The 24581-nt window shown below is 41.6% G+C and overlaps 2 protein-coding genes and 1 long non-coding RNA gene across 3 annotated transcripts in view; 1 reads left to right on the plus strand and 2 right to left on the minus strand.

Moving 5' to 3' along the window:
* TRMT11 (tRNA methyltransferase 11 homolog) overlaps window positions 1-8359 on the minus strand; it is a 28044-nt gene extending 19685 nt beyond the window's left edge. Inside the window, exons 1-7 of the mRNA XM_066547050.1 lie at window positions 8262-8359; window positions 6802-6867; window positions 5956-6029; window positions 4662-4743; window positions 4470-4562; window positions 3302-3436; window positions 1516-1672 (exon numbers count right to left, since the gene is read on the minus strand). Coding sequence (XP_066403147.1) covers window positions 1516-1672; window positions 3302-3436; window positions 4470-4562; window positions 4662-4743; window positions 5956-6029; window positions 6802-6867; window positions 8262-8330 — 676 coding nt within the window. The 5' untranslated portion in view covers window positions 8331-8359. The remainder of the gene's footprint in view (window positions 1-1515; window positions 1673-3301; window positions 3437-4469; window positions 4563-4661; window positions 4744-5955; window positions 6030-6801; window positions 6868-8261) is intronic.
* Window positions 8360-8451: 92 nt separating this feature from the next.
* On the plus strand, window positions 8452-15128 carry LOC136554778 (uncharacterized). Its single transcript, XR_010783376.1, has 3 exons — window positions 8452-8777; window positions 10880-11185; window positions 11466-15128. It is a non-coding gene; the product is annotated as an uncharacterized lncRNA (long non-coding RNA).
* A 1383-nt stretch (window positions 15129-16511) lies between these two features.
* Window positions 16512-23534, minus strand: HINT3 (histidine triad nucleotide binding protein 3). The gene is made up of 5 exons (XM_066547051.1): window positions 23341-23534; window positions 22813-22930; window positions 21426-21495; window positions 20477-20603; window positions 16512-18229 (listed from the first exon to the last, which is right to left on the minus strand). Exons 1-5 carry the CDS (start codon window positions 23488-23490, stop codon window positions 18182-18184), a joined length of 513 nt encoding a protein of 170 aa, XP_066403148.1. The 5' UTR covers window positions 23491-23534; the 3' UTR covers window positions 16512-18181.
* Between the last annotated feature and the right edge of the window lie 1047 nt (window positions 23535-24581).

A 24581-nucleotide genomic window follows, 5' to 3' on the forward strand; every position in this document is an offset into this window, starting at 1 on the left:
AATAAGAATTTATCCTATTAGTGTAGTCTTCTCTCTCCCTCACTTCTCTGCAGAGATTTTTCTTCATCTTCCCATTAACATAAGTATTTTTAAATCTACGCATTTCACATGTGGTCACCTTGACTAAAGTTTAGCAAGCTGAGCATGAGTCAGCAGTGCCCTGGCAGCCAGGATAGCCAAGCATGTCCTGGGGGGCATCAGGCACAGCATGGCCACCTGGGCAAGGGAGGGGATGGTCCTGTTCTGCTCTGAGCTGTGGCAGCCTCACCTCAAGTGCTGGGGGCAGTTCTGGGTGCCACAATATAAAAAAGTGATTAAATTATTAGAGAATGTCCACAGGAGAGCAACAAAGAAGATGAGGGCCTTGAGGGGAAGATTTGTGGGGAGCAGCTGAGGTCACTTGGTCTGTTCAGCCTGGAGAGGAGGAGACTGAGGGGAGACCACAGTACAATTTACAGTCTCCTTGCTGGTGAAAGAGGAGGGGAAGGCACTGATCTCTTCCCTGTGGTGACCAGTGACAGAACCCGAGGGAATGGCCTGAAGCTTTAGGTTGGGAAGTTTTAGGTTGGATATTAAAAAATACCCAGAGTTGGTTGGGCACCGAACAGGCTCCCAAGGGAAGTGGCCACAGTCTGACAGAGTTCAAGAAACATTTAGACAATGCTCTCAGGCACATGGTGTGACTCTTGGGGATGGTTCTGTGCAGGGCCAGGAGTTGGACTCTGATGATCCTTATGGGTTCTCTTTAACTCAGGATACTCTACAGTTTGATTCTAGGACAGAAACACAGCCTTGCTACATTTTTGAAGAAACTACTATAGGTAGCTGAACACAATATACTGCACTAAAATTATATGGCACAAGCTGACAAACTAGATCAGCTATTTCACATACAGCTGAGTTTCCCTGAGGCAAAAAGTACTTCTGTGCCATGCACAGCAGTATGTGGAGTAAAAGCTCCCCCTCCTGGCTAAGATAAGGAAAGCTTAGCTGGGGAAGGGTCCCTTGTGTGAGCCATAATATCCTGAACGCAGGCTTTGCACAACCAAGTGTTCCTCATGGAATGCTGCCATGACCTCACTATTGCTATGTTGTGTAGTAGAAGCAGAAATGCCCTCAGCACTCCCAAAGAGCCAGCTCTAAAATGCTGCTTCGTAATGTCCCAAAAGTGACTGCAGCAAGTGCTTAGCCAAATTCCAATTCCTGGTCACTCTGATCTTAAGCAGTCCATGAAACACATGGATGGGTGCTTAGGCCACGTGGTGTAAAACACAACAATGAATACAGACCTTCTAAAAGCGCAAAATAAACTGTTTACATCTTTGGACTTTGGTCTCCTTCCTCCAAAATCCCTTTCAGGTTAACAAACCATAATTTTATAAACACCATTTTGCCTTTGGTATCATCTCAAATATCTGTTGAGCACCAGAAGTCATGACACTAGGTAAAAGAGTAGTGCAAGCACTAACACAATATTCCAGTTCTTCCACCAGATGAAAAAAAAAATATATATACCTGTTCCAACAAATGGATCATATACAATGTCATTGGGTTTTACTCTCCCATGGTTTGCCATGATGAAAGAGAGGCAGGCATCCATGCTCGTATTTCCAATAAAGTGTCTCTTCTTCACACTGTAGGATTCAATGAGTTCTCTTTGGCCATCTGCAATCTGTTGAAACATTTAAAACCCCTGTCAGATCCTGGATACAAGATATAAACAGACATGCTGACAGACTTTCTTTAGTGACACCATCCAAAGCCAGGTAACTTCACTTCGTAACACATCACCTTGCTTTCTGATGTCTGAAAATATGACAAGCTTCTTTCCAAGCAACAGATATCATGGTTCAACACTGGGTAAATTCTTCAAGACAGAGGTTAAAAATGTACAAACATTTTAGAGAGAAAATTGTTTAGAAGAAATTGTAATTAGAGTAACTTTGCTATTATTCTAAGCACCAGAAAAACAATTCCTGGCAATTCATAGTTAAAAGGATTTCAAAAATATGAGGATTAGACATGCACGTTAAGACATGCATGCACACATACGGATGCTTAAAAGTCAGACAGAATTTCTTTCTTTACTGGCATTTCTGTCCCACTCAAATTCCAAATTTAGAATAGCATTGACAGGTGAGAATTTGAGGGAAAAGCAAACAAAGACCAAATACTGGCATTTTTACATCAGACTTCCAAAGTACATTGGAGAAGACCAAAGCAATCCAAAACTAAACACATTCAAACACTATCCAACACTATCCCTCCACCTCTCTCAGCATCAGTCTTACTGGGTTAACAAAATTCGCCTGCCTATTTCTTCAGGTTGGTTTACTCATTTTTAAACACTTAGGAATTCAGCACAGATGGGACAACAGCTGCAATGTTTCACAGCATTACCACAACCCAGGGTGCTCTCACATCAATCACAGGCATGGAGGATATTCACAGGCCCTATCAGATAGCTTGAATCTCTAACAGTGGCTGTAACACAAGCTACACAACCTCTGCAGTGGTTCTCCCTCCTTTCAGCTGCCCTCCACCCAGGACACTGCAAGCACATATTCCCACCAGTGGCTAGTGTCATTCTGGGAGATATCCTTTGAGGAACCACTTTTCCCTCACAGAAACATAAAAGACCAGATCAAATTTCCTCAGGATGTCCTAATAATGCAGCAGGTGTAGAGTGCATATGGCCAGCAGGCAAGAACATTTGTAATGAAGACCACAGATGACAGGCTCCAGACAGTTTTTGTACTTGGCTCCTTCTGCACTGTCGGTGCTGCCTCGGGCAGGTGCCTGCCTGTGGGCTCGACTCCCTGATGTCCAAAGCCTCAGGGATCAGTCTGCACCTTTCCATGGAGGTGCCTGCCAGGATCACTTGAAGCACTTACAGAATGCTCCAGTGAGGCTGATGCCTCTCAGCTGGGCCACAAGCCATCTACAGTTCTTCTGTACATCTTTCTATGTGTTTGGAACAGGTGCTTTCAGCTACAGCCAGGTCCAAAAAAATGTAACACACCACCCCTGCTGTGCTGAGTCCTCTCAGTGGATGGCAAGACAAAGGTGTGTTTCCAGGTACAACTTCATTTTTTTTTCCACCTCTAAATTGTTCATTAAAGCCACTTTTTCCTAGTCACAGTAAGGATTCCAAAGACTTGCTTCAGAGTATTATGCAATGACAAGTTCAGACAATATTTTCTGCTTCTATTAAAAATCAAAACACTTTTTACATTTAAACTGAAGTACATTCTCCTGAAAATACAAGCTTGCAAGAACTGAAGCAAACATGCTCACGCACCCATCTACCAAAATACAGATGAATGGGCTCTTCTGGAACATCATTTGGGTTCATTCCATAATCTTCCAAAATCCAAAATACGTGTTCTGGATTCTTTAAATTTACTTTTCCTTTGAATGGCAGAAATTCAAGGGCCTATAAAATAAAGAAAAACAGAGTCAAAAATAAACAGGGTCAAGTTTTTTAAAATAGGTATCTTCCCCCCACCAAGAAAAAAAAAAAACAAAACCAAACAAACAAAAAATCAGCAAAAACCCCACAATTTCACTTGAGAATGGTATATTAGTATTAAAAAGTTCAATTTTCACTGGTTTTTTGAAATGCCTTTATTCTAAACAAAAATAGCTCAAATGATTATGGTTTGGAAATTGGGAACCATAACACTTATTAACTGAACAGAACTCAGCTTCAGAGGAAATTAACTGTGCATATTAATTATACAATTTTCAAGTTATAGCAACAACACTGATGATGAATAATGGGATGTGAAGTTTCAGTGATGTGCAGCTATAGCAGTTCACATACTTAGCATTATTTCATGTACACAAAAACTGAACAAAAAGGAAAAACAGCTACTACATATAATTTCAGTCTCTGTAAATGAAGTAAATTGAATAAATAGGTGCCAAAATAGAATGTGGAAGAGCAGAAATAAACAGTAATTTGGAAAAAATTCCTAAATGAAATATTGATAATGGTAGGAGGAGAGCACAAGTACAGATAAGAAAAGGAGATCAGCACACAATCCACAGCTTGCAGCTGAAGTCACTTGCTCCACATTCTGCAACAATAAAAGACTAATAAGGGGATCAAGTAACAGATTTTCCAAAAATCTAGCACCTAACTCTTGCCATTTGAATCTTAAAGTTTTCAGCAGCAAGCTTCGGTTTCCCCAGCACATGGGGCTGAAAGCAGCAGTGATATTTGTTAGGCATTGTATATGCCTTAAACAGTCAGTTTATAGGGGGGGGGAGAAAAAAACAGTCGTGAATTTTGAGAGAATGTTAATTCAGACAAAAATCTCATTTAGACATGATAAGACATAAGCCATAAACTTCCTTAAGATCTTGAAGAAACTTAAATACACTGATAGCATGGAATAAGAATAACATGAACAGATTAAACTAAATTTCTTGACTAAACAAAGATTTCTTAACCATCTACTTACATCAATCTTTTTTATTTTCTGTGCTTGGGTCAGTGTTTTATTAAATGTATGAATATGTACTTTGTAAGTAGAGTCTGACTGTAGATATGGAAGCTGAAAAAAATAAAAGGCAAAGACACTTTAATTAGTACAGATTCAGTGCTATTCAGTGGGCTTAAGGAACCATAGCATTCAGATTCTCTATATTTATACCATCTTGTCTGTTGGATAGTTCTTCAAAGATGCATAGAGCTCCCCTGCAGATTTTCCATGGCCCCACAGTTCAAATATAGACCTGAAATTACAAAGTTTTTGCGAGTTAGTCACAGAGAGTAGGGAAAATGCCTTACAGATACCTATTCCTTTTAACCTACTTGGCCAATGTATTTAGGCTTTAATTCATGGAGTATTGAAGTGTGGCATTTAATTCTATACAAATGTTTTAATTTTTGTTTGTAACAAGTATTTTTAATTAAAGGCTGATATTTCACTGATGCTTTTCTTTGTTTGGTAACATGTACCAAAAGCATCAGAGCTTTTCATATTGATTAGCAGTGCAATGGAAGTACTTCAGTGATCTTATTCTAAAACTAACACATCTTCCCACAATCACCTGTAGGACAGAAAAATAAGCCATGGGCTAATTATGCTTTGTACATAGAATTAGCATACATTAACTGAGAGTGCATGGTGTGCAGAACATCTGAAACTGTTGTGTCACATTTCACTCCCCGAGCTGCCTGCAGCTGCTCTTTGAAGTGCAGTGCTCCACTCTTTAGGCAAGAGTGGAGAGCCCAAGTCATTATAGTTAAAACTGAATACCTGAGACAACAAGCACTCAACAGGGGCTGTGCAACATTCTGCAGAGGAGACCAAACTCTGAAGAACACAGCACAGGCACCCCAAATTTAGTATGGTCAGAGGGACATAACACACCTATGCTGCTTCTCATCCTGAACCATACTTCAAGGCCTCTCTCACACACCTCACTGGGAAGCATGTTATTCAGATATCTCTAAAAATGACCTGCTGGAACAATTACTCTCCAGCATATCCTTGTGCTCTTGAATTTCCTAGAAGGGACTCTGCTGCAGCAGTCAGGACTGAAGGCCCAGATGAGGGAGGGTGACACAACCTTTCCCTTCCATGACTGTCAGTTTTCATGTATCGCTGGTTTTATCTTTCAATTCCATACATATTTTAGAAAAAGCCACTAACTCAACATTATACAAGGCACATAAAACATGAGTGACACTACAAGTGCTGTCTCTGGAGTGAAGAACACCATTTTGAGACCCTGAATTGATCATACACTGAGTAAAGAGGACAGACAGGGATACTACATAATCTGTCCTACAGGAGTCCTACAGGCTCCAGTAGCACCTTCTCAATTCTAGAGGGAATCAGAGACTCTTTATTTTATGATTCCATACAAAATTTATATTTGCCATATTAGAACAAAATTCCAATGCTTGTGTTAATATTTACAAGATTGTTAATCTCTTACTTTGCACATACTGTCCGCTTCATTAGTCCCCTTGCCATCTCTTCTGAAGGAATATTGAGAATCCAAAAGGGAGACTGCAATCAAGAGAAGGTAAGTCATGCAAATACCCAGGATGTCACATGAATTACACAACTACACAGTTCTGTTCTATAAAAACAGAACATGCACACTGAAGATTTAAAAAAATTAATAAAAAATACATCTGTTACCTTCAATCATACAGAGAACATGGGGGTAAAATAATTAATCTGAGACAAAACTGTTTACTCAGCTTGAATGGCTGAGAAATTTTGTTATGTATTTAATTTTCCCAACATAACTGACTTGGTAAAATATTATTTGCATTTCTCTTGATTATTCATCCACTAAAGATTGGAAATACCTCGTAACAGGTTTACTGTTTAGCAGCAACTAAATCCCAATAACATTCTCTAGCCAAGCACTGAGACCAGAATCATATGGTTTCCTAACTGCACTCCTCCAGTGTCTCACTGATTTAGAGACAAACACCAACTCCAAACTGCTGCTGAGTGTTTTCAGGATTTAGCTATCCTAAGAAGCAAGGAGAGCCTCCCAGCAGGTGGCACTGCTTCTTTTCATGCTGGTAAGTGAAGACAACCTGAGGTGCATTTTGTGCATCTTTTTACTAAATAGTTCCGTTTTGTGCATCTTTCAGTAAAGAGTTCTGACTCTTTACTGAAACTGAGAAGTCAGTTTTGGGAAGATTCCCAAATTTCCTAAGAAATTTCAATATTTATTCAGATGCCTACAATTAACAAAAATACTGTAAAGAACATACTTGCAGACCATACACACACTGAAGTAAAATAGTTGGTCCTCACTTACATTTACACGAATTTCCTGCTCGCCACTGAATTGTCCACCACAAAGGGAAAGCAATGATGTTATTTCCTAAAGTGAAAACATAAAGGTCAGGCTTTAGAATCTTTAGAATCAGGCTTTATATAAAGAGGAAAAGGGAAAAAAGAGAAAAGAGAAGAAGCAGCATAACACAAATTCTAATGCAGATGGTGGATAGGGCACATGTTCACAAGTAAATTCAGACTGTATGTACTGCTCATGAACTGAAAATTAAGACTTCCCTGTTATAAAAACATCTTTCTCAAAATTCACTAGCAAATGTCAGGAAAATTTCAGTAATTAAACCCCACTATTTCACATATTCTCCTTCATCAGAATCTTTACTGTTCAATCCTACACTCTCACAATACTATCCACTCTCTTCTTGAAATATTTTTCTGACTAGTTCACATAAAAGTGGTATTTCAGTAGTAACACTGACTCAGGGCCAGGATCAGCAGATCATCTGGCTAAAAGATCTGTCCCTGCTTGTTCCATTAAGTTTTTGAAAATCATGTTCCTAGCATAGCTCATCACAAAACCAAACAAGCTGAGCAGTCACCAAAATAAAGGAGAAGTGGCCCTGCTTCCTTCAGCAGCTGTATCAACCAAGTGTCACCAAAACCTTGGTGATAAAAAGAAAAACTTTCTGTGTTACACATGTATCATCTTCTTTTTACTTCATCCGACGACCTTGCCTAAAGAAAAATCAGGATGATCGTGAATGGAACTCAGGTTCCAATCCCACAAAGCAAATAGGAAAGAGAACCTTAATGAAAACAAGGAAAATAAAAGCTTCAAGACACGTTAAACATTTTGTAACATGTGACAGTCCAATCAACGACGGAAAATCACCCTGTGAAAGAGACCATGGCACCCAGTCTTCCCCTGAACACCGGCAGGGAAGGTGACTCCACCAGCTCCCCGGGCAGTCCATGGAGAGAGGCCCTGGCCTGTGCCCAGGGCAGCCCCAGCCACTCCTGCACCCAGGGCACACTGGCAGGAGCTGACGGATAACTTAAACAAACTTCCAAATTAATCACCAAAGACAAAAACTTGAAAGCATTTTTACAACCCCAGCTTCCGCTTCTCTCATGGAGCCCCGGGTACTCTGCTGGCAACCTCTCCTAGCGCCAGAGGCTCTGGAAAAGCGAGCGGCAAGGAAAGTGCTGCCTTAAAGCCACCACGCGGAGACTCTCCACGAGCCTGGGGCGGGAGGGGGAAGAGGGAGCCTGGGGGTCAGACGCGGGAAGCGGCGACGGAAGAGGCGCCGGGCGCTGCGAGCCCCCGGCTCTCCCGGAGAGAGGGGACCCTGGCCGGGGTCCGGCTCCCCCGGCACACCCGGGGCCGCGCTGGCCGGGAGCGCCCCGGAGGAGAGGAGAGGGGAGGGGAGGGGAGGGCAACGCCTCACTCGGCCCCCGGTCCCGGCCCCGCGCAGCGCTCACCGGCAGGCGGAACTCGAGGTGCTCCTGCGCCAGCAGCAGCAAATAGCGCCGTAGCGCCGGGGCCGCCATGTCCGGCCATCCCCCGCCTCCCGCATGCGCCGCCGGCAGGGAAGGGCGGGAGCGGCGGGAGGAGCCCGGGAAGGGGCGTGTGGCGGAGAGACCCCCCTGGCCCCTGCAGCGGCCGGAGCGGGATGCAGCGTGCGCGAAGTCTTCAGGAATTAGTGCTCGTTTCATCTCCTTCCCATCCTCCTCGTAGTTATATTTTGGGTGTGCTTTATCATGCACGCCACGTGTCAGTGCAGCAGTGCCTGCGTGTGGTTTATAAATAACTCCGTGTACACTGGGGACACGCTCGCTCAGGGGTGTTTCACTGTCAGGGGCGCGCTGCGGCCTCTCCCGGCCACACTTAAAGATCTGGAGCATTAAATAACATTAAGAATTAACAGATGCCAAAGGAGTCGCATTCCTTTTTCCGTGGGAAGGAGGTCAGCGCCGGCGGCGTGGGTGTCGCAGCAGGTAGAGAAACACATTCCCCGGAAAGGGGAAGAGAGAGGTGTGACCGTCCGGCAGAGGGGCAAAAAGGGGTGTGTCTTGCGGGTTATGTTTTATTTTAATATCTAGTCTTGATAATTGTAATCCTGTACTCACCGGTCTCGTTGTTGATCTGAAAGGTTCATCTTATCCAGATTTTGGTAAGCTGTTTATTAGAACCAGGCCAGCTCAGCACTGAACTCATGTTCTGTGTTTTATGTGCTGATGTTGTTGAGGTTGGTTTTGGGGTTTTTTCAGTTTTTTGGGTTTTTTCTAATAGCTAAGATTTTGCTCGTGACCGGTGAGCACTGCAGGGGACACCTTCTTGATGCGTCTCCATAATCTCATCCTGCAGCTTCTCCAGCTATCCCTTCCTGCAGTAATCAAAACTGAGGTTACTGTGAAGCTTCAGCCCTGATGATTGACAAAGAAGCAGTCTAAAGCGACCTGGCACCTAAATGTGAGCTTTCCTAGAAGAGAAAGGAAAGAGGTAGATGTGGGTCCAGCTTGTTCACCTCAGTAGCTGGCTGAATGCTGAGACCCAGCAATAAACAATTGCTGAACTGCTGACAAACCCTTCGAGCCTGAGATTGCTTAAAAAAATCTTTGAATTGCTGAGAGAGCTTTAGTGGGAAAAGTCTGCTTTTATTTTTCCAATCTGTCTCACTTTAAATTTATTAGCTGTATTGTTTCCATTTTAGAAACTCCTTAGAAGGGGTTGTTGGTATTATTTTTAAGCTTAATCTCTTTGAAACTGGCTTTTGCATACTTTATCTGCACTGCTTTACCTTCAGGGCATTGCTGCCTGTTCTCTCAAGGTGAATACCTGTTTTTCACTGATACTGTTTCCTACAGAAGACTTTTAACAAAAGCCCTGGGTTTTTTCTTGCTTTTGACTTGAGGATCCATGCATAATCTCTGGCAGTGCATACATGTTGCTCTATTTAGTTTGAAAGTGAATGTACATTACTAAGATTTACAGAGTATTTGATTCTCATATAAAAACAAAATGCTTTTCAGATGCTGTGTTTGGATACAGAACATTCCTGTAATGCCACTGAGGAGAATCAAGCAGTTTGTTAGCGTGGATGTGGGGAATCATTTTAAAAACATTACATACCTCTTAACTCTTCTAGGGAGGGAAAGGAAGAAAATTTACACTTTTTAGCCTTCAGGGGAATTTTATATAAACAAAGTGTAATTACTCACCTTGAAATTTATCCAGGAAGTTAGAATTAACCACCTTCCTCTCACAAAAAATATGTAATAAAAAATGGTAATATACAACAACCATGAGTTTCAATTTAAAAGTGAGAGACCATGAATGAAAAGCCATTATTTCATGTGTGCTGTTGCTTATTATTCCTAATTCCCTTCTCTGGCGATTGTGTTGCCATTCTGTGCTCACCTCAGGCACTCTTCTAGACCCAGAGGCAACACAAGTGTTTTTTGATTGACCTGGAGATTCTGCTGGGAAATTTAGAGTCCTGTCCCTGTTCGTGGGTTCACGTGCAACAGCACCAACATATATGCATGTGGGCAAATGCCCACGAAGACTTACTTTCAAAACAACAATAGTTTCAAAATACAGAAATACTCAATCTGTAATTCAGCCGTTAAACTATTCAGAATTTGCATTTCTGTCCATATTCCCGTAGAAAATGCAGCACTAATCCTGTGTTTTAACTTCAAATGTCGGTAGAAGTATCAGCTCTACTTATGTGCTGCCTGGAAACTCCGGCTTGGGTATTTCGACAGATGAATGACACGAGCCAGCAAAGACATGGCTATATCATGTCAGATCTCGGTAGGGCTATAAAAGTCTGTCTCTAGTTCACCCGAATGACCACGTCCCGAATGACACAGCCGGTCCGTGCTCCAGGCGCATGGAATGCCGCAGGTGGCGGGCAGCCCGCAGCGTACCGGGAGCGGAGAGGCGCCCGCTGCTCCCCTGCCCGCCCGCGGCCATGGCCGTGCAGCACGGCCTTTTAAGGGAGAACAATCTATTCTGCCTGTGTCTTCCTCACTAAATAGGGTGTTGCGGACAGGGACGCGCTCGCTAACTGGACTTTTGCTTCTCCTTGCAGTGCCTGATGAGGAAAATCCCCCTGCTCCCACGGCGTATTGCCGTTTCGGCTCCAGATAATATTTTCTGTGCATAATAACTAACGCAGCCTGAGGGAACCTTGTCGGCACGGCGTGAATTCGTCCACCTTTAATCAGCGTTCAGGCCGGAGAGCGGCTTCCCACCCCTGTGCCTGGGTTGGTGCTGCCGCTCGGGAATGGTGCGCTCTCTCCGCAGCTCAGCCAGCACTCTATCAGATTGTTTGGGAAGTCAGCGGGGCTGCCGGGTACCAGGATAAAGTTCTTGGAAAGGCGTCATTGCAAGAGGAGTGAGTACTGCACTGTGTGCTGCACGGAGGCTGCGGGGTTTGTTCGGTAACTGCGGGATCGGGGGAGCACCGAGTAATCTTGTAAGCATAATTTACTGCCCTGTATTCTTAAATTACTTCTGAATTTCACCTGAATCACTTTCACCTTCTTCATTGCTGTAGAATAATGAGTGGACTTAAAATCTTCCGATATTCAGCCTCTTCTTCAGCAGCCTTGCCTCTCACTCAGGCAAAACTCTTCCAAAAAATATCAGGCTGATTTGTTGTTTTTCCTTCACAGCTGACAGTACACACGGGAACCACAGTTACAGCCAGTCACTGATTCCTTTCCTGCTTGAGTGCCATAAAACATTTTCAGAAATGGAAGGAGAAAAAGGGCAAAGTGCTAAAGCTACCAGTGCAGTCGGTGACCTGAGGAAAAGTTGGCAGACCTGGGCAGAGGATCACATTGAGTATCAGAGGAAGAATCCGTTCAGCAGCAATGACAGGCTTGCGTCCAAACCTGCGCATACTCACAGAGGAGATCCTACCTACGGGAGACCCCCTGAAGGCTCTCGGACAGAGCAGAGAGGGAGAGATGCTCACTCACACGTGGGTAGGGAAGTAGAAGAGCTGTGCTTGATCATCAGAAGAACTGGAAAGGTGGGAGAAGATGGACACGTGAGAGTGACATTCGGGCAGCTGTTTGAAACATACGTGACTATTTCCAATAAAGTAGTGGGAATCTTGTTAAGAGCCAGAAAGCACGGTCTGGTTCATTTTGAAGGTGAAATGCTTTGGCAAGGAAAAGATGATGATGTGGTCATCACTTTACTACAATAAGGCTTTGTCCTGGAATGAACTTTGCTGCATGGTTCCATTTGGAAAAACATAACTAGATACTATCTTCACAGGTTTTGGTATTTCAACTCAGCTACCTACTGGGACACAAGCAGGAGAGGAAATGGGCAAGAAGGATATTTTTGTAAAAATGGTAGAGATTTGGACGGAAATTGCAGATTATGAGCTACTCCATCACGCTGACATTGGATTGTCCTTATTATCATCTACTAGCAAGTATATGAGAGTTCTTCAAATAATTGTGCTGGCCTACTGCTTTTAGGTTACTGAAAGTATAAATTACTAACTGGCTATCCTACACCACTGATTCCTGCCAGTTGTGAAATACTGCGTGGGAGAATGGGATTTGTAAAACGTGGAATTGAAAACTCTTGTGGGAATTCATATACTTCTTCAAACAAGAGCCTGGTATTTGGCAAAATTTTAGGTTCAATCTCACATTGTTAAACTGAAAAAAATGAAGTTATTTTCATGAAGTAGATTGAAATTCCCAAACTTACAAAAATATCACAGCAAGGATACTTGATGGTTCCTAAATTAGTTGCATCTTGCTTGGATTTTGGACAGCTGCACTGGTTCTGGTATTTAATAGTCTAATCTTACAGTCATATCTTCTCCAAACCTTCTGTGTCTCTTGTTCTTTTTGTTTTCTATCTCACACCATTTTTTTCCTGTTCTTCTAATGCTTCAGAAGAAGTCCGCAAAGCTCTACAGCATTTTCGGTGAATTCAGCTTTACCCCTTCAGAGAGGATAGGGTGCCACAATGTAAAGATGCAAAAAAATCAGCAGAAACTCTGTATTGGGGCATCTGTGCATTCATAAGGAAAAAAAAAGGCTCTTCTTTCACCAAAATGTAGCAATGTTTTTTACAAGAGGAGAGATACTGTAGTGCCAAATGCATAAATGAAAGTATAGCAGCAGTCCCATACCTCATTTACCTGCTTTCAGAGCACAGTTGTGAGCTCTTCAGAAAGAAAAATAAAGGATTGGTTATGTAACATAGTTGTAATAGTGCTATGAAAAATGATCAGGAGCTGTATTTACAATAGTTCCCACCAATAAAACTATATAATTAGAAATCTAAAGTTACATTTTTTAGCAGTGTAAATAGAAACTTCTGTGTGGTTTTAACTACACTACTTGATGGGTCTTTAAACTAAGATATTGTTCTTGCATCAAAAGAATATTACAATTTAATATAAATTAGGAACTTGATAAAAGTGATGTGTAATTTTATGCTATTTATATAAAAGAACTTCTGTTGCAAAAAGCCTAAAAGAACTGGGTTTTGTTTTGATGTTTTCATCCAGTGGGGATTTGCACCAAACTAAGTCTTTGGCTGAGGATTTCATTATTTTCCTCCCTCCTTTTTTCTTTTTCTGGTGAAAGGACAATGAAAAGAGAGGAAAAAAAAAAGGGAATAAAATAATGTGCTGAAATAAGTATATCTGGGGAACAGGGCAGTCAGATGCAGGTAGAGAATGGATTTTAATCACCACATAAATTTACCACATTGGAAAAGGGGGAATATGTGCTGCACCAGGCACTGTTGGTGTGCTCCCTTTGCTTTCAAACCTACTGCTTCTTTCTAAACAGATCTACACCTTGCAGCTGAAAAAGAAGTAGATGTAGTTTGTTATCTTAACATACTTAAAATGTTCTTTTTGAAAAAGCATTTCTTGCCAAATGACATGAGCACAACCTCATTTTTCAGCTCCTATTAGAAGAAGTCTTTACATGCATTCAGATTTCAACGCAAATTTTTAAACTTTTTATAGTGCAGCTGTGGAATGAGTTTTGTTTAATTCTAACAATTCTGAAATCCACTCAGTTCTGCTGTAGTGTTAGTTCACAACTTGCAGGAAGCAGCATCAGGCACATCAAGTGTCACCAGCTGACTAATCAGATGCCACTGTAAGGAAAAATAATACATTGCTGGACATGGTACAAATAATTCATTGCAAGACACACATGTGAGGCAGTATGTAGCCTGAGCACTATAAGATGCAAGTCCAGCTCACATAAATTTGCTACATTTTAATTAAGGCTGGCTCAAATAGTTGAATATCAGCAATCTAGGCTGTCACTGCCATTTAAGTGGTAGATGCTTGAGCACATCTACAAGCACTTTTTAAGTACACCTCTGATCAAAACAGAAGCAGAGCAAACCCTTAATGACATGGTCTTACCTACTTTGTAAGCAACTAAAAAAAGTTTGCTCTATTATTATATTTTTAATAGAACCAAGGATTACTACATAACAAAACTATTATTTATAGAGGGATTTTTTTAAACAATTACAGAGCCAACCTGCCAGCTTTAGATGAGCATTCTGGAAAACATGACTGAAATCTTTCTGTGTGCCCATGCAATGATTATAAACACTGAGCTGCCAAACTGGCTCAGCACACAGGTTGACAAATCCAGTCTTGTGCTTCCAGCAATAGCATTTCAAAAAAAGACTAAAAGATAGATAATAGAACTAGTCAGCTTGCCCACTGGTACACTCTAGAATGAAAAGTTACTTCTGAAGCCTGTATCGTCATGAATGCATTATATCTAATGCACATGACTCAGTTCAGCTACAAGTTTTACAAAATTATGCTTCATCTGTGATTAGATAAACATCTACAGATGAAATAGGAATTTAAACTTTTCAACATGCAACTTGGGTTTTTTTCAGCAGGCTCCCGTTAGAGTAAATGGAACAGAATTTATTAAATTGTTTTTGCAAAAATTGTAGCATGTAAGGGGTTTTAGTATTACAGATTATTTGGAGTAGCAAGTAAACCCCAACCTTTTTAAAAGGTGTTCTTGCCCTAATAAGCATCTTTTAGCTGTTTAAATCTCTCCTAAACTTCACTTTGTGACAGATTACCTCAGTGGTCTTTGCCCTCCTTCCATTTGAAGTCTGTAAATTCTGCATCTGTTTTGGACTGTATATCATATACAGATTATCTGTGGGGTTTTTTTTGTCAAACACTGAAGGCACTGTCACCATTTCAATAAATGTTGCACATTAGTTTGAAATAACAAGAGTTTTTATGCAGCATTTAATTGTTTACAAGTTTCTCAAATTTCAAATACAATTTTCACTGGTTTGCTCTCATTCTACTTTTATTTACAACTCACACTTAAAAAGACTTTGGAATAGTCTGAGGCGTTATTACCAATTTAAGCACAATTTCTTTTTACTTTTAACAGCATGTTATGTGTATCTGCTTCATCCTTTCAGCATAAAAGCATTATTCCCTGGGTTCGTGTTAGGTTGGGAGTTTATGTAAGACAATTGAGCAAAACAGTACAAATAAAGCTTTGTCATTCCTAAACATGAGGTCAAAAAAGCAGCTTTTCTCAAGACTGCTAATACTGGATCAAAGAACAGAGCCAGCAGCAGTGGCTAAACAACTTTCCTTTGCTTCTTCAGGCTCTTTGGAGGGTAAGAGCTGCTGAGTTCATGCTCCTTATTGATCTTTACTCCTTAAAGAGCTCTACAGATGAATTTGGAAGTTTTAAAATTTCTAAAAGCTTCTATAGAAGACAGTGACAAAGTTAATAGGATCTGCCCACTGTCTCTTCCAGGGGCTAGCCAGTAATTCAGTAGCAGAGTGGAAGTATTAGGTTAGGTTTTTCAGAAAGTATTTCTTCACCTAATTAAAACAATTATCTTCAGAGTCCAAGAATGCTTGTCAATGCAGAAGGAAAACAGAACACAGCTCTGTGCTGAAAAACACTAATGAGAGGCTGAGAATTCCTCTCAGTAATTAGTGTGCCTCTGTTTAATGCTTTGTTGTTTCAGCTGTTCAGATGTCTGTCTGTTGCTCTCAGGGAACACAGGATATTCCCATCTTTCTCATCAGCAAAACTCTGGAAGTGACATTATACCCAGATTTTTACCTTTTCAGTCTTGTCATTAGTGGGGTCATTCTCCAAAATTAAGATATAAAAGTTGGCCTTTGTGCTTTCATATACATTTGGCAACATAGAGAGTCTGGCTGGGATGGAGTAACTTCCTTCAGAGCATCCCAGGTTTGGGTGTGACTGGAAGTGCTGGTAACACAGCACTGGTTCTGGTTGATTGCTGAGCAGTGCATGGACAATGTCAGGGCCTTCTTTCTCCTGCTCTGCCCCCCACCCCCCCCCCCCAGTGGGCAAAAAGCTTGAAGAGAGCACAACCTGCACACCTGACACAGACTGGCCAGCAGAGATATTCCATAACATATAATGTCTGGAAAAAAAGCTGAAGAGAGGCCTATTTTTTGGGGTGTGGGGGCTGTTGCTATTGGCCAGCCTATGGGAGGTCATGAGTGATTACCTTTGCTTTTTTTCTTCCTCTTTCCTTCACATATTAAACTATCTCAACCCATGATTTTTTTTCATTTTGTTCTTTCTGTTCTCCCATCCCACTGGGTTAAGGGATGAAGAGTGAGCAAAGAGCTATCTAGGGTCAACCCTCAGAGTCAGCTATTCCATTGCACTGGAAAATCATCCCAAGATTAGCATTTATTAATCCTTTTTGACAACAGTTCATGTTGATATTTTAAATATTACATGTCACACAGTTCAGTACAGTTACATAAATTAATTGCAGATCAGAACACATACATATTAACTCTTGAAAGTCCTTAATGTACAAGTATTTAACTAAGTCAGGAGCCAGCTGAAACCTCTTCATGTATTGCACAGTCAAAGTTCGGTGGCTTTAAGTCACACTTTTCCTACCAAATGTAATAAATTAAAACCCTAAAGGGCTGCAAATAACATGCAAGTGCCCACTAATACATATAACAAGACATTAGGAAGAAGATCTTACAGACAGAGATGTGTAAACTCTGCCAGGTAGAAAATGCAGTTCTTCTAAAGGGTGTGGACTCCCTGAAGTACTGTAAGAATATTACAACACATTGTATCACTAAGGCAACAGGTGCTGGATCCATGGAAAACACAGACTATTATGTTCAGGCAAGTTTGCAGGTGCAACAGATGCTCTCACCTCAGCTGCATCTGAATGCATCAGGCAAGGGGCATTTGGTTAGCTCGGCACCAAGACAAGCTCTGTGAACGGAGAAAATCCACCCCGTGTGTTCTGGAGTTTTAACTTGCCAAACAGTCTGCCTTATTATGGTACTGAAAAACAAGTGCTAGCATTCCTGATCAGACTCATGCAGCAAAGGCAAGTGTTCAACAGGTTCCTTAAGCAACTTGGCATGTTCCAATTTTGGGCTGAGTCCCTGCTATCCCAAAGTCAAATCACATTGCACTTATGTAAGTCTGCCACACACACACTGCATTTCAGACTGGCTTCTCTTATGACTTCATTTAGAATCCAAATTTGGCCAAGGAGGCATTAGTAATCTGCAAGGGACTTGCAGTGAAAATAAGACTAGAAAATCTGGACTTTTCTATCTACTGCCATGTAGAAGAGCAGTATATTAAATCCATTCTTTTGAACTCTTCACATTCTTTGTAAACATACAGTAATTTCAAATATTGTGCACATAAGAGGGAAAAAAATCATTAGGTCTCTTTACACATAAACTATATTCTATGTTATACAGCATTGGGCACATATTGTATTCATGTTTACTGTGTCACTGTGATGCAAACAAGTCAGGTAACACTGAAGTAGTTTTGCACCAGAAAGTCAGTACTGTACTTTCAGCAATGAACCTTCTCATCACTAGGCATAAGTAGCATATCATACAAATGCAGGTGGGAACAAATGCTTGAAATGTTACCTGCAACCCCAGAACAATGCATGTTGAAAATGAAAGCTTGATTCCGCAGCAAATCCTCCCTTTGGTACCATTCGTATGCTGTTAGTTGTAACTCACTGCCTTGGTTGCAATACATTCTGCTGCTACACTTTGCCTTTTAATAGGAAGAGTTCTCTGCCTGTATGCATGTGTGTGTGTATTATGTATGGATCTACACAAATTAAATTAAAATTTTAACTAAAATACATTGCACTATTGCCAGGGAAGTATACAGACTGACATATCCAAATGGAAGAATTAGGTTAGCAGCTACAAATTCTGTGTGTATTTCCTCATAAGGAACTAAAGCTTTTTTTATCCTGGGATATTATTGGCAACATCAAACTGTGCAACCTTAAATCAGAGCTCAAAGACCAAACTGGCTGACAACACAAGCTTTCAGCTGGCAGCATTTTCAGTCTGCAGTCTCTCGATCAGTTGTTCAGCCTATGAAATAGAGAAAGCAATGCATTACAAAAATGAAGGCACACATAACTACACTGTGGGCCTTAATTTAATGAAAATTCCATTTCAAAAATAGTGACACTAACAGAGCATTTGCTTTTCACTTTTACAGATTAAATGTACAGGTGAAGCAGAATACAACAATTCCTTTCAACAGCAGACTCACGGTTTCCACCAAACACTCATGAGGCCATCAGAAGAGGAAACATAACCTGTGGAGGTCAGAGGAGGCTTGAGCAAATGAACAGCAGATCTGTTAAAGCATTATGACTGCAGAGACCTCAGAAGACAGCAGTGCTTGGAGCAACCCAGTGGTGAGAGCTGGGATTCTCTGTGAGCCACTCCAGAACTGTGTGTTGTGACCTCTCATCACCCACCCAGCTGCACCACCAGCCACAAACTGCTGAGGGACAGAGGGTGTTCAAGGGTGTGGCTCCTGTCACAAACTACCACCTCGTCCTTTGGTCACATCACTGCACCAACACAGACTTTTATCATCATACATGCTATTTATGCATCATGGGCAGAACTGGGGCAGCTGTACTTTGTACACATAACAGCACCAGCTCACAGAGCCCTCAGGAAGGCTCAGGGCAGGAGGAGTTTGTCAACAAGCAGGCCACATTGGGCACGTGGAGGCCAACAGGGGCACTTCTGAAACTGATCAGTTTACTGTCAGCCTTTGCTTTTTTTGCCAGTCCTACTGAATTCATCTTTTAATTTGATCTAGTGCTTGAGGCTTTATTAAAATCTCCAAAGGAACTATATTAAGGTGAAAAGCTCAAGTTTTTTAAATGCAGATGATAAAAATGCAATCAGATATTTCAGGTAGGAGCAACTCAACAGAGTTCAGTAATTACTGCAGTTAATTTAAAAATAAAGCTACATAAAGTATGCAGCAACTGAAAATTATATTATCTGAATCCTGTTTTGCATTCTTAAACAAGTACCACATTCAGGACACTATAATGTGAAAAAAAAAAAACAAACCAGAACCACCACCAACCCAAGAACATTTTCCAACCTGACAGCAGGGCAAAATACCAAAGTACATCCATACTGGATAACTAGACTTGGTAGGGATCTGCCTGAACTAATCCAAGATAATAAGCAGTAAAACTACACAGCTATATGTACTTCAGGGACAAATATTTCTAAGATGCTCAATAACACAGCAGACACATCTGCTTCTTTTGAGTTAGGAGTGAATTTCAGCAAGGTCCCACCATAAAGAAGCTGTGTTTCTTCTCTTTAACTAAGAAGCTGTCTATATTCTTTAGATGAGACAGACCTTTTTCAGCAACTTTGATCTGGGGATGTGCAATGATACTAGGGTGCTACAGTTACCTTGCAAGGACAGGTGCTTTGCTGCATCAAAGCAATGAGAGTGAGGTTTAGGTCTCTAGAGAGAGATTTTGTAAGTGCTTCAGTCAGTGTCAGTTCAGTCTCACTGCTAATCTCTAATGACATAAATCAGTACCAACAATGTTTTTGTAAAGCAGGCACTAGGTTTAGGCTAAAAATGACAAGATGAGAAAAACCACATGAAGCGATAAATGCAGTCATTAGGTGGATTTGTTTTCACCTACACAAGATTAACCACATTATGTGCAAAACAATCCATCACATTTGAATTAGCCCTTTATATTAAAACCCAAATATTTACAAAGTGTCCACAGAAGCACATCACAGAGCCTCAGCCAAGATCCAGAACCATTGTACTGTTTGCTGTTAGTTATTAGCACTCCAGTGTTGTCATCTTATTGAAAAAGTTCCATACCTTCTTGGTGATTTCTCATGGGCATCTCCTCACAGCAGTGACTCCTTCATAGCACAGCCAACAAACTCCAGCTCCCTTCTCGACTAGCTAACCCACTCTTTTATAGCACTCATCCTCATTGGACACAGCTGTGGCCTGTTAAGGGCAGGCCTGCTCCTAATCTTTGATAATTAGCATAGCTGCAACTTGTCAGGGGTGAGATTGCCTTCTGCACTATCTTTATTTTTTTACATTCTATCCCCCCACACTCTGTTCCTTAATGTTTATAAGCATAAACATTAAAGTTCTTAACCATTATTTTTTCTCAGTTAATACAAAATATACATAACTGAGAATTAAAGCAACCACAAAAATAATTGGTCAGAGAATTTCTGGACACAGTTATAAGGTTAGAAAGACATGGCTCACAACTGAAAACCTATGGCAAAGTTCACCTGCCTTACACTTACCGTGATAAACCAGTAGGAATTGATTCTGTAGTAGATCCTGGATAAGAACCTCAGCTGGCTGGCTGGGGCCAGGACGTGCAGATGCAAGTGGGCTATGGAGCAGAACGGTGGCCAGTGAAAACCCATTCTTCAGAAAAGGAAAAGAAGTACAAGATGGTGGTGATGTTAATTCAGGAAGAAGTTAATTTAGGAGCAAATTCATTGCAGTTATTTACCTGCAATTCATTGCAGGTTATTTACCATAATCCACAGAACTAACAACTCACTGCATTTTTGATGTACATAGAAACAAGAACAAAAACATGTCCTTTCATTATACCACAAAAAGCTGTCAAAAGTTCATTCATCTTCTCCTTCACATCTCTGTATTTAAGACACATTTTTAAAAGGAGTTAAAAGAAAAAGTATCTTAAATGTATCCTACCTAGTTTTCAGCTGGAAAGCCAACTATCAATTTTCATCATGAAGAGCCAGCTCCCTGTTTCTCTACAGTGCTCAAATTATGTTACAGTTTATTTCAGCTATCAAGGGCCTTAAACTGAGGGGTCCAATACCAAAATCCAGTGAATTCTGGTATGACTGAAACACAATGTGGTGTCCTGCTTCAATAGCCAGTTTACCTCTCTTCTGGCATCTTGGATTTAGAACATATTTGCAGCACATAAGGAAAGAGCAGCCTCTTTGGTAAGTTGTTTGAAGTCCCTTCCCTGCTCCAAGATGTGTTCAAGAAAGAATCTCAGAGCTGGAACCCAATTTGTTTTGCCAGAACTTTATCAGAAAAGAAGTTTATATCCAGTGCCAGCAGATTTTAATTGAGATTTTATGCAATAAGTTAAATGTAGACTCGATTTCTTCCATAAATCACAGTACAGGTTCTGCCACAATCTCTAAAGTAACATTCTGAAAAGTAAAGAAGACACTTAATAGATGGAAGGTATTTATTACATACCTTACATCATTCAAGTCACTAAAATTATTCTTCTGGAGAACAGCTTTTCCCACTTCCATCATTCTCTTCACTATTAAAACACAAATAAATTTCATTTTAGAAAGGTATTCTTCAGAATATTAACTTCAACAGACTAACCTACATTGAGATCACAGACATGGGTTTTTCAAATATAAACATTGTAACTACTCCTAGTCAAAGAAAAGACAATCAAGTAAGTGTGTGCAATGATTTACTTGAAAACTGCCACTGATACCAACTTCCACACCTGCAATGCTTTCCAGTGTGATATTATTATAAGAACTTTGGCCAAAGCCATGCTATCACCACACCCTTATTAAAAAATCCAACAAGTACTGATTGGTCAGAATGATGACTTTACACTAATTCCAGTGTTGCATCTCTGCACAGCTACAGGACTTTGATCTCCAGAACCTGTGAAGTCTGGAGTACATTTCAGATAATACATAAATTTAATTAATTGTCAGTACTTCTTATTACTAGCACAGTTTCATTATCTCTGAACAATGTAGTAACCCCAATAAAAAAAAATCAAGGCAGAAGTTAGAGGAATTACTTTGAAGCCAAACATATACAGAAGTTTTTTTTTTCTCTGGAGAAAACCACCCTATGTTTACAAGAGAAATACAGCAATGCAAGATTTGCAAAATGCAATTATAACTCTTTTCTTGCATCATCTGTAAATTTCCCTACGGTGGAATTTCTTCATGGCCGCAGTTTCTTCTGTTACTCAACACACTTAGCTAGCCATATCTTGTGAAACAAATTCCAGGACAATGTCCTCTTAAGGGAAAAAAAACCAAAAACAAAATAAGCCTAGCAACAATAAATAATGGCTTCAACATTTCAGAATTTTATTTTTTCAAATTTTTTTAAAGTTAATTGAAACAGCATCTCCCTTTTTCATCTGTCATTCCCTTTTTTCCTGACAAATAATGCAGCACTTATCTGAAAGTATAACCTGAATCCAACCCCACCAAAATCTCCAACCTCCTAATCTGTGTTTGTAAAATACAGAATACACATTATAAAATTCTTCTGTAAGCTTTTAGAATTGCATATGCATATCTAAGAAAATGCAATGAAGCAGCACATAAATGCTTTAAAAATAAAGCTGTACTTCCAACGAAGTGCAGAAGCATCTATACTCCATGCAAACTGCAATGTTTTTCCAGAACTGCACAAAAAAAGTGCCATTCTAGACCAGCACATAGAAGTTCCCAGAAAGTCCCTATCTACACTCACTCACATCAGCTATTTCCACGTTTACAAATGGTGTCCAAAGTTGTAATTTACTTGACAACCCCCTATTTCAGGCTGTGAAAAACGATTTTCCTTGAGGTTAAGCACACACTTGCAGCCTTACCTAGAGGTATGTGCTCTGTCTTCAGTGTTTTGCAGTTTCCCATGTGCTTTACGGGCACCACCAGGTAGTGGTGGGGGGCACCAGGTTTTATATCTCTAAAGCAAACAAGGTCTTCATCCTAGAAAAGGATGCAAACGTTTTAAAATGGATTAGGACGAGGATACTGGCACAGAGTAGGTAACAATGTCTATACCCCCCATATGGATGCGATACGAAATGTCATCCTTGACGCGACCAGCAACAAAAGTTGAGGGTATTTCGGAGGCAGCCTCCAGGCACGGTGCGCGTCCGCTGCTGACCTTCGGCAGTCAGCCTTGCTCGGCGCCAGCTTTGAGGCTGCCGGCTGCTGGGCCAGCACTTTCGGAAGGCTTTAAGGTGCTTTCCGTGCCAGCGATGTTTCCCCGCATTGCCCGTGCCGGCGCCGAGGGCCCTCAGAGCCGCCGCGCCCCGCCCAGCCCGAGCCGCGACCCCGGGGCCGGCCCGTGAGGGAGCGGGCAAGGAGGGCGGGGAAGGAGGCGCCTCACGCACCTCGCAGGGGAGCAGCGCTGTGCCCGGCTCCTCCCGGCGGGCGATCCTGCAGAACACGCACTTCCCGTCGTAGCCATCGCCGCCGCCATTCCCGGCTTCGCTCCCCTCAGCAGCGGCGGCGGCGGCACCCGCGGCCTCAGGCCCGGCCATGGCCGCGCTCCCGGTCCCGGTCCCGCTGCCGGCCCCTCCCGCTGCCGGTGCCGGCGCTCCGCCCGCCGAAGGAGGAGCGCCCGGGCCCGGGAATCCCGCTGGCACCGCCCGGCTCCGCCCGCCGGGCACACGCAGAGCGGAACTGGGGCTCCCCGTGAGGTTTTCACAAAAAAACGAAACCAAAAGACCAAGCAACCAACAACAACAACAAAAAATAGGGGAATAAAACCACGTGAATGCACTCTTAAAAGTCGAATTGCCGCAGGGGGAAAAAAAATCAAGCACGCAAGAGGAGGGAAAAGGAGGGCGGAAAAAAAGGATAATAAATGCTTATGATGCTGTATCTTTCTCGTTCCTCACCAGAAAGTTATGTCCAGCAATTCATTGGTCAATACAAACCAAGAAAAATTTAGACATTTTGCCCCTATAGTTCAAGTTACTTGGATTTTTATATGTGCACAAATAATCTTAAAACACGATTTCAGCACTGTTGCAGTTTGTTTGGGGTCACTAATATAATTCCAGAGATTTTTCCAAATGAGTCTACATTTTTTCTTCAACACTCCCAGCAGTCCGGGTTAAAATCTGATGTTAGTTCTTACTGCACAGGCTGACAGCCCTGAAATCGTTGCCTGCTCATGACAGCTATCCTAATTCACAGCCAAAGATATTTCACAGAATGAAAGAAAATCACAGAATGGTTTGGGTTGGAAAGGATCTTGAAGATCATCGCGTTCCAACAACCCCCCCCTGCCATGGGCAGGGACACCTTCCACTAGACCAGGTTGTTCAAGGCTCCATCCAGCCTGGCCTTGAATACTTCCTGGAATGGGGCATCCACAGCTCCTCTGGGCAATCCATTCCAGTGCCTCCTATAAACTACTTCTGAAGCTAATAAAGGGTAAGTGGTAGTTAGCTTTCAAGTTCTAAAAATGTTTTCTTAATTGTTTGTATTTTAAATAATTTGCACTGTTCATTAGACTAGGGCTGCAGAATCACTGACCCTGCAACTTAAATGTATTCTTCATGCAGCTCAAAAGGCACAAAGTGCTTGTCCCACAGGTGAAAAGAGTGTTTTAAAAGGTAATGAG

Source organism: Molothrus aeneus, chromosome 3 (assembly GCF_037042795.1).
Source record: "Molothrus aeneus isolate 106 chromosome 3, BPBGC_Maene_1.0, whole genome shotgun sequence".
NCBI classification, from domain to species: Eukaryota; Metazoa; Chordata; class Aves; order Passeriformes; family Icteridae; genus Molothrus; species Molothrus aeneus.